The following is a 16510-nucleotide window of genomic DNA, read 5'->3' on the forward strand; positions in this document are numbered from 1 at the left end:
GCCACCCAGGACCCCACTTGCTCACCAAATTTATGCCCTGATGACTTTGGGGATGGAGAAAGAAAAGGAATACATTTCTCTAGAAATTACCTTAATTCCCATCCTCTGACAATGCTAACAAAATGGGTACCCAACTCATGTTTTTTTTTAAATGTTTATTTATTTATGATAGTCACACACACACAGAGAGAGAGAGAGGCAGAGACACAGGCAGAGGGAGAAGCAGGCTCCATGCACCGGGAGCCCGACGTGGGATTCAATCCCGGGTCTCCAGGATCGCGCCCTGGGCCAAAGGCAGGAGCCAAACCGCTGCGCCACCCAGGGATCCCCCAACTCATGTTTATTACAATGTTGGTTTACAAGCACTTTGTGTCTACCAAAACATAGCCTGACCACCAACTGCCCTGACTTCACAGATCTCAAAGAGCCATGGAGAGAATAAGACCGTCGACTTTCTCTCATACTTATTTGGATGCCATCACAATGTAAACTTTGTTAAGAGTGAGGATCATCTCTGCACCTATTGTATGTGGCATGTAGCAACAAGTAAATACTACAGATCAAATGAATAAACAAAAACATAATCTGTGAGCTCATTTTGAGTAAATATTTAAACCTCCAGTTATAAATTCATCAAGTTGTAGAGGTTCACTCTTAAGTTTACTAAAACTTCCAGCACCTGCACATTTAATGACTTTTAGCCAGTCATTGGACTCTTCAGTATAGAATTACAAGCAGTGTCTTGGTGTGATGTTATTTTACAAGTCCTAGCATTGACACTGATAGTTATACTGCTCATTGTTATTAATGCCTAATAAGCTAACCACATCTTGACTATTCTTTCCTAGGCAATATTTGGCTTGCCAAGATTTCCCCTAAATTATAACCATGCATTTAAAGTTGGGCACTTGATCCCTTTGTAGAAAGTACTCAAAGATCATCTATTGTTGTACCTTGCACATAGTTTAATGCTAAATATGTATTTGTGAAATTAATGAACTTAAAAGTTATTTAAAATGACTATTGACAAATATTGCCAATTGTCAGTTGTCAATAATTTTAAACATTTTCTAAAAGAATGGTCACATTGATTTTTAGCTGAAGACCTAATGTCAAAAACAAAACACTGAAACTCTGATAAACTCTAGAGAAGAGAGTATGGTTTGTCAAACCAGTTTTTACCTACCAGGGATGGGAGAGGGGACTCTTTCTAATACTTTATATTTGTATCTATTTTCTATAATAAGCATTGTTACTTTAATAATGGAAAAATTTTTTAGAATTCGCTCTACATATTTTCAAATCTCAGAAGGTATGAAATTTGTCCTTTATGGAAGAAAATTCAAACAGCAAATTTGGAGACCTTGGTTCAATTCATATAATGGAACTCTCCTATCCACCTCCCATGACTTGTTTATAGTTCACTGTACAGAACATGCTGCTTCCTACCTTCTCTCCATTTTTTTGCCTCCCATGTAACCTCCTAAGACTTCCTTCTTTCCCCTGCCTCAATCCAGCTAAAGTAGACATCCATCCATAAATCCATGGGTAGTCTTTACTATATTGTGCCTTACTCATTTCTTCCTCTCTTAACTAGATCATGCACTCCTTGAAAACAAGGACAGCTCTACTAGCTTCTATGTCTCTAGGGCCTCATACAGTGCTTGGCACATCATCACACTTCATCAATGGTTGTTATTAAGTTGAATGAATTTAAATCACCTTGAAGAACTTAATTTTCTTTAACACAAAGCACTTGAGGGAAAAAAAGAATTGCACTCTAAATTTGAACCTGATTAAAAAAAAAGTCATATGCTATCTGGATATAAGAAATTCACATGGCAGCAATTTTCTGCACTTTGCCAAACTGGGCAGGGACAGTTGGCATGGCAAATGTTCAACTTCTGAATGGACATCTAGGATGTTCTCTAGCAGCCAAAACCACCATAACTTCATTCTTCAACTTTGGGCAACAAGTTTCCTTTTTAGAGAAGCATATGTTAAATAAATAAACTGATCAACCACACAAAGAAACCCAAACCCAAACCTATAGCCAGCCACACAAATAAACCCTGCATTCCTGAATAAATGAGGAATGAGCACTCCCTTGGGAAACCTGGCATCAGTGGCCTGTGATTCCTGGTGGGAAATGACCAATCAGAATCAATCCATATCATTGGGAAAGGTCGGGGGGGGGGGGGGGAACAGCTTCCCTTCCAAAACTGGTAAAGAGGAAATGAGAAGAGGGCAAAACATATTTAGAATGGCCTAAAAAGTGTTATGCATGAACTTCTTTTCATTATTACATCTAACTATGAGTTTCCTAGAGCCCAAGTATCAGGTTGAATTGTGTGGGATAAAGGAGAGGCCAACTGGAACTGCCCTCAAGAGTTGACAGCCTCAGGCCGAGAGGTCCTCCATTTCCCAAGGGTCAGTAGTGCTCTTTTTTTGGGTGCACCAGGCCTTTCAGTTGCCCTGAGGGGCCTTCCTTGGCACCTCCCTAGTGTTCAGGCTGCCTTTCCAACCAAAGCAGAAGCCACACATTCCTGTCAGGTGCCCTCTACAGGACAACATAATCAGGAAAGGCAGTGAGGGGATTGTTATGGCACTGAATTAGTTAGCCAGGGGAGGGGAAATGTGAGTGATGAAAAGGAAGGAACACTAGGAAATGTTGGAGAATCTGCTTCTGTTCCCAGAATGTGCCTGAGATGGACTGAGGTCAGGGTTTCCCAGGTCTAGGGAAGTCTATGGGAAAGCTGTATTTAGTGAAAGGAAAAAAAAAGAATTTCTTTGTTTCAATCTTTGAAGATTGTCGTTGCTATTCTCCCTTGTTCCTGAATCCTTTTTTTTAAAAAATATTTTATTATTTTTATTCATGAGAGACACAGAGAGAAAGAGAGAGAGAGAGAGAGACAGAGAGACAGAGAGACAGAGAGAGTAGCAGGCTCCACGCAGGGAGCCTGACCTGGGACGTGATCCTGGGTCCCCAGGATCACGTCCCAGGCTGAAGGTGGCGCTAAACCGCTGGGCCACCGGGCTGCCCCCCTGTTCTTGAATCCTATACAGATCCTCAACCACATTTAAAGCAATATATTTACATGAAACTAAGGTGTTATGAATAAAAAACAGCTGCATAATGTTTTTCCTCAACAGAAAAAGAAAAAGAAAAAAAAAAAAAAGAAAAAGGCAAACTGAGCTCTTCAAAGCCTGACAATGAAAGACAACCATCTACAGTGGGGGTCGGGGAGGGAGTGCGCTACAAGCTGATGCTCTGAAAATCACCTTCTCCTTAAGTATCTCCTTTTAGTTATTATATGACACTATTCTGGTCAAAAGGAGACAATGCTCTCTCAGTCAATATTACAACCCAACAGTGAACCAGATCTAAGTAATTTCCAGCTTCTGTGTGATCAGGCTGGAAAATGTGCCTGGAGAAAGCGTACGCAGCCCAGTGCCTCTGCCAATCCCTCTGTCTTCACTGCCACAGTGGCCACAGACTACAGGAGCAGCCTGTAGCCCTGGGGTTGAAAAGGTGGCTCATTCTGACCAAATTCTTTTTTTTTTTTTTTTGGCCAAGGATTTACCAGGTGATTTCATGATTAACATCTATATCCAGAATCCAAGGGACTTTAAGGTTGGACAGAATCATCAAATTTATTTATTCCTTCTTTTTTAACTTCTCATTTCAAAACACTTTCAGATTTATGTAAGAGTTGCAAATATAATGCAAAGTTACTATATACCCCTCACCTGTATTGTATTCCACCTTACATAACCACATTACAATGATCAATATCAAGAAAGTAGTATGATACACTATTTTTATCTTTTCTAAAATTGAAGTAGAATTAATATGCAGCATTATATTAGTTTCAGATGAACAACGTGATGATTCAACAATTTTGTACACTGCTCAGTGCCATCAATGTTTCTAGCAGCAATGTCCACAATAGCCAAACTGTGGAAGGAGCCTCGGTGCCCATCGAAAGATGAATGGATAAAGAAGATGTGGTTTATGTATACAATGGAATATTCCTCAGCCATTAGAAATGACAAATACCCACCATTTGCTTCAACGTGGATGGAACTGGAGGGTATTATGCTGAGTGAAGTAAGTCAATCGGAGAAGGACAAACATTATATGGTCTCATTCATTTGGGGAATATAAAAATTAGTGAAAGGGATTATAGGGGAAAGGAGAGAAGATGAGTGGGAAATATCAGAGAGGGTGACAAAACATGAGAGACTCCTAACTCTGGGAGATGAACCAAGGGTAGTGGAAGGGGAGGTGGACAGGGGGATGTGGTGATTGGGTGACGGGCACTGAGGGGGGCACTTGACGGGATGAGCACTGGGTGATATGCCATATGTTGGCAAATCGAACTCCAATAAAAAATAATAAATAAATAAACAAAAACAACAAAAATATAAGTGTACTTATCTTAATCTCCTTGATCTATTTCATTCATCCCTCCCGCCCCCCGCCTCCACCCTCCTGCCCCCTGGCAGCCACCAGTTTGTTCTTATTTAAAGATGTGGTTTTTTGCGGGCAGGGGCACCTGGGTGGCTCAGTCGATTAAGTGTCCAAGCCTTAATTTTGGCTCAGGTCATGATCTCAGGGTTGTGAGATCAATCGAGCCCCAACCTGGCTCGGTGCTCAGCAGGAAGTCTGCTTAAGATTCTCTCTCTCCCTCTGCTCCTGCCCCATTCCCCCACTGCACACACTCTCTCTCAAATAAATAAATCGTTTTAGAAAAGGAGGCTGTCTTTTTGTCTTTTTTTCTTCATGTGTTCATTTATTTTGTTTCTTAAATTCCGCATATGAGTGAAATCATACTGTATTTGTCTTTCTCTGACTTATTTCACTTATCCATTCATCTATGGATGGACACTTGGGATGCTTCCATATCTTGATTTTGGCTATTGTAAATAATGCTGAAATAAACATAGGGGTGCATATGTCTTTTCAAATTAGTGTGTTCCTCTTCTCAGGATGAATACTCAGTAAATTACTGGATCATATAGTAACTCTATTTTTAATTTTTTAAGGAACTTCCACACTATTTTCCACAGTGGCTACACCAATTTGCATTCCCACCAACAGTGCACAAGGGTTCCTTTTTCTCCACATCCTTGCCAGCACTTGCTACTTCTTGTGGTTTGGATTTTAGCCATTCTCACAGGTGTAAAGCGATATCTCATTGTGGTTTTAATTTGCATTTCCCTGATGATTAGTAATGTTCAGTATCTTTTCATATGTCTGTTGGCCATCTGGATATCTTCCTTGGAAAAATATATAATCACATCCTTGCCCATTTTTTAACTGGATTGGGGTTTTTTTGGTGTTGAGTTGTTCATATATTTTGATATATAAATAAAAATATTTTGAGTTTTTATATATTTGGGATATTAACCCCTTTGGATATATATATCATTTGCAAATATCTTCTCCTATTCAGTAGGTTGTTGATGGTTTCCTTTAGCTATGTAAAAGCTTTTTATTTTGGAGTAGTCTCAATAGTTTAATTTTGTTTTTGTTTTCCTTGCCTGAGGATACATTTCTGGAAAAATGTTTCAGTGGCCGGTATCAAAGGAATTACTGCCTATATTTTCTTCTAGGAGTGTTAGATCTCACATTTAGATCTTTAATTAATTTTGAGGGTTTTTTTGTGTATTGTATAAAAAAGTGGTCCAGTTTTATTCTTTTGCAAGTAGTTGGCCAGTTTTCCCAGGACCACTTGTTGAAGAGATTTTCTTTTCTTTTTCCCACTGTATATTTTTGCCTCCTTTGTCAAGGACTAATTGTCTGTAAAAGTGTGGGCTTATTTCTGAGCTCTCTTTTCTGTTCCATCTATCTATGTGTCTTCCTTTTGTGCCAGTACCATACTGTTTTGATTATACAGCTCTGTAGTATAACTTGAAATCTGGGATTGTGATACCTTCATTTTTGTGCTTCTTTCTCAAGACTGCTTTGGCTCTTCAGGATCTTCTCGTGGTCCCATACAAATTTTAGGATTATTTGTTCTAGTTCTGTGAAATGTGATGTTGGTATTTTTTTTTAAGATTTATTTATTTGAGAGAGAGAGCGAGAGAAGAGAAGAGAGCACACAGAGGGGGAGGAAGGAGCAGACTCCCTGCTGAGCAGAGAGCCCAATGTGGGGCTCAATATCAGAACCTTGAGATCATGACCTAAGTCAAAGGCAGAGCTTAACTGACTGAATCACCTAGGCTCTGATGTTGGTATTTTGATAGGGCTGCTTTAAATCTGCAGATTGCTTTGGGCAGTATTGACATTTTAACAATATTGTTTCTTTCGATCTGTGAGCACGGAATATCTTTCCATTTTTTTGTGTCATCTTCAATTTCTTTTATCGGTGTTTTATATCTTTCAGAGAGTGCAGGTCTTTCACCTCCTTGGTTAAGTTTATTCCTACATGTTTTATTATGATACATCACTTTTTCCTAGTCTATAGGTCTTATTCAAAATTCATCAATTCCCCAATTAATATCCTTTTTCTTACCAGGTCATGTGCATCAGTTGTCATGTTTCTTTAGTTTCTTTTACTTTGAACCATTCCTCTGTTGTTATCTCTTCATAAGTCAAATGATTACTGACCAATTATTTTGAAAAATGTCCTTCATTTTGAGTTTGTTGTCTAAAATTTCCTCAATTTACGTATTTTTGGTACATGATACCATCCTCATGTCACTGTATCATATCAAGAGGCACTCAATGTTGCTGTGTCTCATTACTGGTACATTAACGTTGATCACTTAAAGTGATTTATCCATATTAAGGTTACTATTTATCCTCTTGTAATTAGTAAGTATGTTGGGTGAAATACTTTGAAACTATATCAATATCCTGTTTCTCATTATACTTTTTCATCTAACATTCACCTATTAATTTTAGTATCCACTGATGATTCTTAACTACAGTGCTGTTTGCCAAATGGTGATGTTCTATTTCCATCATTCCTTCTATATTTATTAATCAGAATACTATTGTAAGGAGGAGGTTTCTCCTCTCACAACACATATGGCTCTGGATTCTTATTTTTTTTGTATGTGTTCTTTTGTATTATTGTCAATACTTACTATTTTCTCAAAATTTCTGCAGATGTCACTGGGAGGTCTTTCAAGTTGGATCTTGTGTTCTTTGACATGTCTCCATCATTTTTTAGTACTTTTTGGAAGGAATGTTAATGCTCAACTAATCCACCTTTAAATCACCTCAAAGTGCTCCTGGCAAGCAGTCATTCAAACTTTGACAAAATCCAGCATTAGAGAACTTCAGACAGTTCTGATATCCAAGTATGCTTCTTAGTTTTGACTTTGTTTTCTCAGTCTTCCTAGCTATGCATAGTGTACAACTGAAGGTTAGAGACCGAGCTAATCCTGGCTAAAATTTTAACTGTATTCATAGACTTGTAAATGAATAACTCATCCGAACTGTAATTAGATTACCTAAACATGACGTTGGGATTCCATATTGCCAAAATGGCCGCTCATGTCTTCTCTTCTCTCTTAGAGCCAGCGCCTCCCACCCAATGCACATACCTAAGATTGAGCCTCCATTTTGGTTATTACTATTAACTTTTATCCAGTCCTTTTTAAACCGTAAAGTCTGCATCTTCAACAATGATAAGGCACCATGCTTTTCAGGCTTGTTTTGTTAGTCCTATTTCTCTCTGATGCTGCAGGCTTACTCCAAACCCTACTACATGTGTGGTTTCAAGGGCTTGCTCAATGAGCAGCTGCATCAGCAATACTTCAGAAGCTTGTTAAAAAATACATATTTATAGACATATCAGCTCCTGAATTATTGGGAAAATCTTCTCGAGCCTCAGATCTTCATCCATAAAGATGAAGTGCTTACTTTATAGGATTGTCAGGAAGAGTAAATGAAATTATGTATGGGAAGTGCTTAGCATTCTGCTTGACCCAATCTAAATGGTCAACAATATCAGCTGCTATTATTACTATCAATATTACTACTGTGACTGTTACGAGACAAATATCACAAGTGTATCAGGTGTTTTACTTTCTCCTGAATGAGTAAAAGGTAGATGTCTAGAGGGGTGGCATTACCCATACCATTATAGTTCACGTACAATAGGTGGCAGCAGAGGCTATATACATTGGCTCTAGTGGTCAAGTAAGGGATATCATGGAATGGAACTCAGAAAAAATTATATTCTGTATGAAGATTTGTTCTCTTCCTATCATCTATATGCTTCCAACCCAATTATCTATGTAGTAAATGGTTGGATTGGAAACAAAAGAGTTAACCTTCTACTCTAAGATCTACCATTTGTTAGCCCCTCTTGGATTCCATCTCTTTATCTGTCAAATGAGGATTTGATATTAGATGATCTCCAGAATTGCTTCCATATCTAAGACTTTATGCTTCTATTAGCTGGGACTCTACAATTTACTCTTAACGTCCTGGCACAGATGATACTAATTTATCATTTCATGCTGGACTTCTCTCCTTACAAGAGTTACATTCTTCTGTGCCAAGAGGGCTATCATCACTAAATAAGACTAAACACAGTGAAAAGAAAGCTGTTTCCACTTCCTGCTGTATTTGCAACTTCCCACAATGGATGGCCAAATATTTTCTGTTTTCATTTGCTCTTTAACTCATCACACAACTCCTCCACTGCCTAGTATTCTTCTTTCAGCACTTGGCATGCCTTCTACAAAATCAAACTTTTTTATAACCATTCAAATTATACCTAAAGATCAAGACTTTTGATGTCTATTACCTGTAATGGAGCTTTGAAATAGCAAATGGCTCCTGGACTCCTATTTCCCTTCATGCTCACCTCTAGTTCATCGGAAACAGGCTTAAATACCTATTGTTCTCATCATACTATCATTTTCACTGGCTTCCCTTTGTCGTATTAATATTGACTTTGTAATGACAGTGACATCAACAATAAGAAAGCTTCACAGAATGCATACCAGGCACTATTCTAAATGCTTTACCTATAGAGTATTTCCTTAAATTCTTAAAACAGTCCTACAGGTGCGATACGAAAGCAATTTGTGGTTCAAGTTTGCTAATGTGTTTCATCTTTTCCTTCAAATCATTCTTGCCACTCACATTTTGAAGGTACTTACCAGATTGTATACCAAGGCTGTAATATATTTTCCCATGCACTTTGCCAGACTTAAAAAAAAACTTGATTCCCATGGTCCCACCCTTTAGCATATTTCACCTTTACTTCTCATTTCACTTAAAATGGGACAGTTTCTCTTGTCTTGGCTTTTGTAAAACTTCATTTATTATTAGTTTAGTAATATTAATTTCAGTCAGTCATCCATGTAGAGACTCTTTAGATTGGAAACAAGAATTAGCTTTCTAATCTGAGATCTAAGATATTCTCTATGATCATATTCTGTCCTATGCTGTATATTAAAAAATTTTTTTTCAGAGTCTACTTGTGCTCGTTATAAAAACCTTAGATAAGACAGGAAGCAAGGAAGAGGGAATATAAACTCCAGTATTTAAGGTAACACACTAAATATTTTGGCATTTCTCATTTTCTTATTTTGAGAAACCATATTAAAAATGCTTCCAGTAATATTAATCAGGTAGATATAATAATTATTGTTCATTGCCTTGTCGGCCAGTATAGCATATACTAATAGCTCTTCTGTATATGGCCTTTTTGAAAACTAACATTTCTCTTGACCAGTTTCCTGACTAAATCTACTTATCACCATTCTCTACTTTAATGATTACAGAAAAATTTATTTTACAAGAATTACATTATTTTTATTCTGAAGCTCTATATAGCCAAGGAATGTATTATCAAGAGTATTGTTTTTAGAACTTTAAAATATTTATCGTTTAAAGAAAGACAAGCACTTGCCTTCATCTCCATCATCCCCAAATGGGTAGAAAAGAGCAACAGCTAAGTTGATGAACACAGCCAAGTTGAAGGATATGCTCCCCCAGAGGGATATGTGCCTTGAGAACCAGAATAGTGCAGGGTTATCTAGTAAGCAAAAAGTTGTAATGGGACAAAAAAGAATAATTAATTTTGGTTTCAACATATGAACACTACTGAAATAACATTTTACCAAATGTGTTTTTGTAAGGTAGTATAAAAGCATATTTAGATAAATATTCAAAATGACTTATTTAAGAAAGTTTATAATCAATACCATAAGGAAGTTTTCTATTTGATTCCTTCATTCTTTTTTTTTTTTGAGGAAAAAATATATTTTCTTTTTCTTTCTTTTTTCTTTTTTTATTTAATTAACATATAGTATATTATTAATTTCAGAGGTACAGTTCAGTGATTCATCGGTTGGATATAACACTCAGTGGTCTTTAATTATATCACATGCTCTCCTTAATACTCATCACTCAGTTACTCCTTTCCCCTACCCTCTCCAGCAGCCCTCAGTTTGTTTCCTAGAGTTAAGAGTCTCTTATGGTTTGTCTCTCTCTCTGATTTCATCTTGTTTTAATTTCCTCATTAATTCCTTCTTTATTCTTTAGCCGATTTACACCTAAGCCATAGTCAAAAGATGAGTAATTTTGCAATTGCTAACCATGGTCAGAAAAAGTGATTCTGTAATAATTCTCTCTAATACATCCTAGGCTGATTAGGAGAAAGATTAGTGGATGCCTAGTGCCCTTCTTAATAAAATAGTATATATCATCTTATAATCCAGTAATATTGATAAATTGGTCCCACTCCCATTCTTTACAGTCAAATAAAAAACCCAAGCCAAATACATGTCTGACAAAAATTCCTACAACCCAGTCACAGTTACCTGAAATTCTGAAACTTAACAGCACGGCATAGAATTGCTTACTGGGAACCAGTGATTTATGATATCTTAAGTTTTAAACCTTAATGTTTCTTAAGCACTTGGGTTTGTAACAGCAGAAAAAATGTGAAAGATACAATAGTACTAAGTAGGAGAGGCTTTACTGAATATTTTCAGAAAAGAGAGTCCATTCCATATTTGTCTTCAGAAATGAATTAGTAAATTCATCTACTGAACATAGTTGATGCTAACCAAAAATCGGTTCTTTCTACCTCCTCTAAACAGTTGAATAGATATTCAATGCATACAGATTTGACTACATGACTTTTCCAGGTCTTTCCCATTCTTAACTCTTACTATCTAAACAGTAGATAAAATATTGGAGTTACTTGAGGGGGAAAGGCACATCAAATTTCAAATAGAAATAAACTTTTCCAATTATGATCTGTGAATTCCAATCTGGGATCTTCTGCTTACTTCTAAACTGCACTTCCCTTCAGTATGTTATTTTCCTTCTCTTAGAATGAAGCATCCAACAAAGGAATAGGCTGTGATCTGCCATGGTGTTTAGTTGATTAATGTATGCTACATTATAAACATCTGCATCTCCATCATTTCTGAATTAGGGGTCTTCATTTTAAAAAGCAGAACATTAAAATAAAATTAGAAGATGATGCATATATGTGTACTATATCCATATAATGAATTAGTTTCTATGTATAACCCCCTAGTAAGTTGCTTCCAAATTTTAAATGTAAGATGTACATTGGAAATTATTTTAAGATTTGTTTTCTAGTAAATGCTAAGATATTTATTCAAAAAAGAACAAATCCCACAAGCACTAGTTCCTTATTCAACTTACTTGTGCCTAGGATAAAATGTGTGCTTTTCAAATGTCCCAATTAAAACTATTGAGTCTTCACATATGTATTCTGGGCGCTCAAAATTTTCCCTGAATTCCATAAGGTGCAACATGGCAAAATGCTAAGGAAGAGTCATTTCTTAATTTTTTTGAATATTCTGATAAGAAAGCCTAACAATGCACACCATAATCTTCTACCCAAAGTGGTGTGTCTCAAGCTCCACTCAAATTCATAAACCACACTCATTAAAGTTCCTAGAAAACTAGAAGCAATGTTGAATAGAGGTACTGAGAACAGAGGCCTGCTTGCCTGGAAAACTTCCCCCCAAAATTGAAAATATCTAATCAAGACTTTCTCCCTACTCATGATATGCCTTATCTGGGAAAGTAAATTTTAATAACTTTAAATTTTTAAAGTTTGAAAACAGTATTTCCAAGTAGACTTGATCCCTGAGATGTAAGTAATGGGAACAACATCATACTAATTTCTTTTTAAACATCATACTAATTTTTTTTAATTTTTATTTATTTATGATAGTCACAGAGAGAGAGAGAGGGAGAGAGAGAGAGAGAGGCAGAGACATAGGCAGAGGGAGAAGCAGGCTCCATGCACCGGGAGCCCGACGTGGGATTCGATCCTGGGTCTCCAGGATCGCGCCCTGGGCCAAAGGCAGGCGCTAAACCGCTGCGTCACCCAGGGATCCCCATCATACTAATTTTTAACAGTAAAATTGTAACATTGCTTTATGTGAATAGAAGTGTCACAGAATTTTTAGTCTGATTTGATAAGGTAAAGATATGTTGAAAGAAAGAATTACTTTCAAGAAAACATTCAACCGTCTACCCACGTGTAAGATCCTAAGACAAGAGAGAGCAAGTGTGCTGGTGCTTATGTCTCTCCATCCCATTCACTGATTGTTAAGGCCAGTCAGAACCTATTCAAGGCCTGTAAACCTGCAGCTGTTCAGCAGTTGAAACATACAGCTGCAACCTTGCATTTCATAATATTTATAAAACTATACGATCAGTACTAAAAGATGATCTAATTAGTCTTCTGTTTTTATTAAGCCACAGGTGTCTCAGCTCCCACCCAGATGTAGACTGAGCTTACCTTCTTAAGCCTACAAGTGACTTCAGTAACATCAGATGGTAAGAAATTAAAAACCAATTTAAGTGAATGCTGTTATGTATTCCAAAGTACCAATTTATCTACCATTATGCTCAAAAGTAACCATTTTAGTTTATTGCACTTACTCCTGATTTTCTTCTGCCACTTCATTTCATTGTAGAGATCTTCTGTTTGCTGGAAAAAGTCATTCACTTTACTTCCTTGTTCATCCCTTTCCGTTGTATTGAACACACGGAACTTGGATTCTCGAGTGAGGTATTCACATATATTGGGGACAGGAAAAACTATCTGTTCCATTGTCCTATCATGCCGAACAATCTGAAAATATTAATTTGCATTTGTTTTAGCCTTTGGATACTTCAGTCTTGGAGTATTTCTTGTTTCTAGTACAAGTTTATGAATGATATTTTATGAATCCAGGTTGGAAAAAATATGCCAGCTTGAAATACCTAAAATAATCCCTTAATGTACTACTTTTCATTGTTGTCTTTAAGAAAAATTAACTGATGAGTGTATCATGAATATGTGATAAATGATAAAGCCCAAAATATTTATTTTTTCTGGACTAACATTAGACTTTTGCCACCCATTTTCATTTTCATCAACTACATTGAAAACTAAGAACTAAGTGATTGGCTACATAAGCTTAAACACAGCACTTGCTATATCTGAATCATATTCTTAGCTTGGTCTTCCTAAAAAGAGCTATTGCTGTTGGGGACCAATGACATACTACTCAACATGATGTGCCCTGAGTTCTGCAGAAAAAGATGTTTTGTATCATTAAAATGTTTTCCTACTTTTGGCAAAACATATTTTTATCATTTCCTTTCAAGTATATAACCAGATATAACTATTTATTATTTTAAACTTGTCTTATTTGGTATTTGTGACAGTTTAATGTTAGACTAAACAAAACAAAAACAGGCTAAATATTTTCACAGAAATTCCCTTCGTAACAAGCCCTCAAGACTGTATCAGCACTGGTCTAAGCCAAAAGGGTCATCTTATTCCCCTTTACCATGGGCTGATATACTGGCAAGCGTGTGACCTAGTTCCAGGAAATGAGGCATAAGTAGAAAAATCCTGGTGATGGGGAGAAAGGGAATCAGGTAAAGGCAGAGAGCCACATGAGACAAAATAGTAACAACAAAAAACTAAATATACAGCACAAAAACTCTTCCTTTGGCTTGTATCATCTTTCTTCCCACTTAGAACAAAAGGTAGTATAAGTGCAGAATGCCTAAAACACTGGCAGCCATTTTGCAACCATAAGGTGACATATCATCAGCATAATAAGGAAGACCTAGGGAAAGATGGGAAAGATCTGCATGTTTAAGGACATCATTGAATCATTGAATCAACTGTACAACTACTGGTACCTGCAAACTTCCTTTTATGTGGGATAATCAAATATTTTTATTGTTCAAACAACTGTCAATCTGGTATTCTGTTACTTGTAATTGAAGCTATTCTAAATAATATATTAAATATGCAAACTACATAGGAGGATACTATCATAAAACACACAAAATGAAATTTCATAGTGGTAAATAAAATTCCTGAACATAGGTTAAAGAAATCAATTGTACAAAAGAAAAAATGGACCCATTTGCTATTATAAGGAAGAAAAAAGGTTTGCTTGGTCTAACAGTGTCAAACAAACAAAAAATCTTGTATGCATTTAAGAAATAGTGTTTCTATGCCACAATCAAGTGGGATATATTCCAGGGATGCAAAGATGTTTCAACATCCACAAATCAGTAATGTAATAAAACACAGTAACAAAATGAAGGGTAAAAATGACATAATCATCTCAATAGATGCAGAAAAAGCATTTGAGAAAGTTCAAAACTTTTATGATAAAAATTCTCAACAAAGTGGGTATAAAAGGAATGTATCTCAACATAAAGGCCACATATGATAAGGTCACAGCTAACATCATACTCAACACTGCAGAGCTGAAAGCTCTTCCTCTAAGAACAGTAACAAGACAATGTTACCACTTACCACTTTTATTCAACATATTATTGGAAGTCCTAGCCAGAGTGATTAGGCAAGAAAAAGAAATAAAAGGCATCCAAATTGGAAAAAAAACAAGTAAAACAGTCACTATGTCTAGATGACATAATAGGTATGGAAAACCCTAAAGATTCCATCAAAAAACTGTTAGAAATAATAAACAAATTCAGTAAAGTGGCATGATATAAAAATCAATACACAAAAATCTGTTGTATTTCTATATCCAATAATGAACTATCAGAAAAATAAAAAAGCAATTGTTTCAAATTGCATCAAAAAGAATACAATACCTGAGAATAAATTTAAGTAAGGTGGCAAAAGACATATATATTAAAAATTATAAGCCATTAATGAAAGAAATTAAAGAAGCTACAAGTAAATGGAGAATATTTCATGCCCATGGATTGGAAGAACTAATATTTTTAAAGTATCCATACTACCGAAAGCAACATACAGATTCGCAATCTCTGTCAAAATCCCAATAGCATTTTTCAAACAGGACAGAGTCCCTAAAAAAAAAGAACAAACAGTCCTAACATTTGTATGGAACCATTAAAGATCCCAAATAGTCAAAGCAATTTTGAGAAAGAAAAGCAAAGTTGGAGGTATCACACACCCTGATTTCAACCCATAGTACAAAGCTATAGTAATCAAACAGTGTGGTATTGGCATAAAAAACAGAAACACAAATCAATGGAACAGAAAAGAAAGGCCAGTACATAAATTGCCAATTAACTGATCACAAAGGAATGGAACATACACAATGGAGAAATAATAGCCTTTTCAATAAACGGTTTTGGAAAAATTGGACAGCTACATGCAAAAGAATGAAATGACCACTACCTTACAAAAAAACTCATAAAAATTAATTCAAAATGGACAAGACTTATATATAAGACCCGAAACCATTAAAACTCCTAAAAGAAAACAAGCAGTAAGTCCTGACTTAGGTCTTAAAGATAATTATTTAAATCTGACACCATGGGGCACCTGGGTATAGCTCAGTGGTTGAGAGTCTGCCTTCAGCTCAGGATGTGATCCTGGGGTCCTGGGATCAAGTCCCACATGGGGTTCCTCACAGGGGGCCTGCTTCCTCCTCTGCCTGTGTCTCTGCCTCTCTCTTGGTGTGTTCTCATGAATAAATAAATAAAATCTTAAAAATCAATCAATCTGACACCAGTCAAACATAAAGACAACAAAAGCAAAAATAAACAAATATCAAACTAAAAAGCTTTGCACAACAAAGGAAACCATCAACAAAATGAAAAGGCAACTTTATTTTCTATAAAAATATCTTTCATCTGATCTATCTGCATCCCATGTCCCATTCTCTTTTCCAATCCTTTCTCCAACATCACTAGAGTAATCTTTTGAAAAGAGTTACCTCTCTCCATATGTTCTTTCACACTTTCCCTTCATTTACTTCTATCCGAAAGTATTCTCCAAATCTTAAATAGAGAAACTTCTACTCAATCTTTAATATAGTCTTTATGGCAACTGTCTCTGTGAAATCCATCCTGAAATTCGCCAGGCATAGTTAATTTCTGTTTTCTCTACATTTCCTTGGCCCTTTGTTTATGCACTTATGCGTGGAATTATCTTCTGTATGTGTATATAACTGATAGAGAGTGAATGATCTGCAAACATTTACCAAATTTGTGTATTTACAGTGAAATCTTCCTCATCACTGGGAATCAAGAAAA

The 16510-nt window shown here is 36.2% G+C and overlaps 1 protein-coding gene across 1 annotated transcript in view; it reads right to left on the reverse strand.

Annotated features, from left to right (window-relative positions):
* ITPR2 (inositol 1,4,5-trisphosphate receptor type 2) overlaps positions 1 to 16510 on the reverse strand; it is a 469109-nt gene that overhangs the window by 89974 nt on the left and 362625 nt on the right. Inside the window, exons 47-48 of the mRNA XM_055318489.1 lie at positions 12911 to 13103; positions 9885 to 10010 (exon numbers count right to left, since the gene is read on the reverse strand). Of these exons, the coding sequence (XP_055174464.1) occupies positions 9885 to 10010; positions 12911 to 13103 (319 nt within the window). The remainder of the gene's footprint in view (positions 1 to 9884; positions 10011 to 12910; positions 13104 to 16510) is intronic.

Source organism: Nyctereutes procyonoides, unplaced genomic scaffold, assembly GCF_905146905.1.
Source record: "Nyctereutes procyonoides isolate TBG_1078 unplaced genomic scaffold, NYPRO_anot_genome, whole genome shotgun sequence".
Taxonomy (NCBI): domain Eukaryota; kingdom Metazoa; phylum Chordata; class Mammalia; order Carnivora; family Canidae; genus Nyctereutes; species Nyctereutes procyonoides.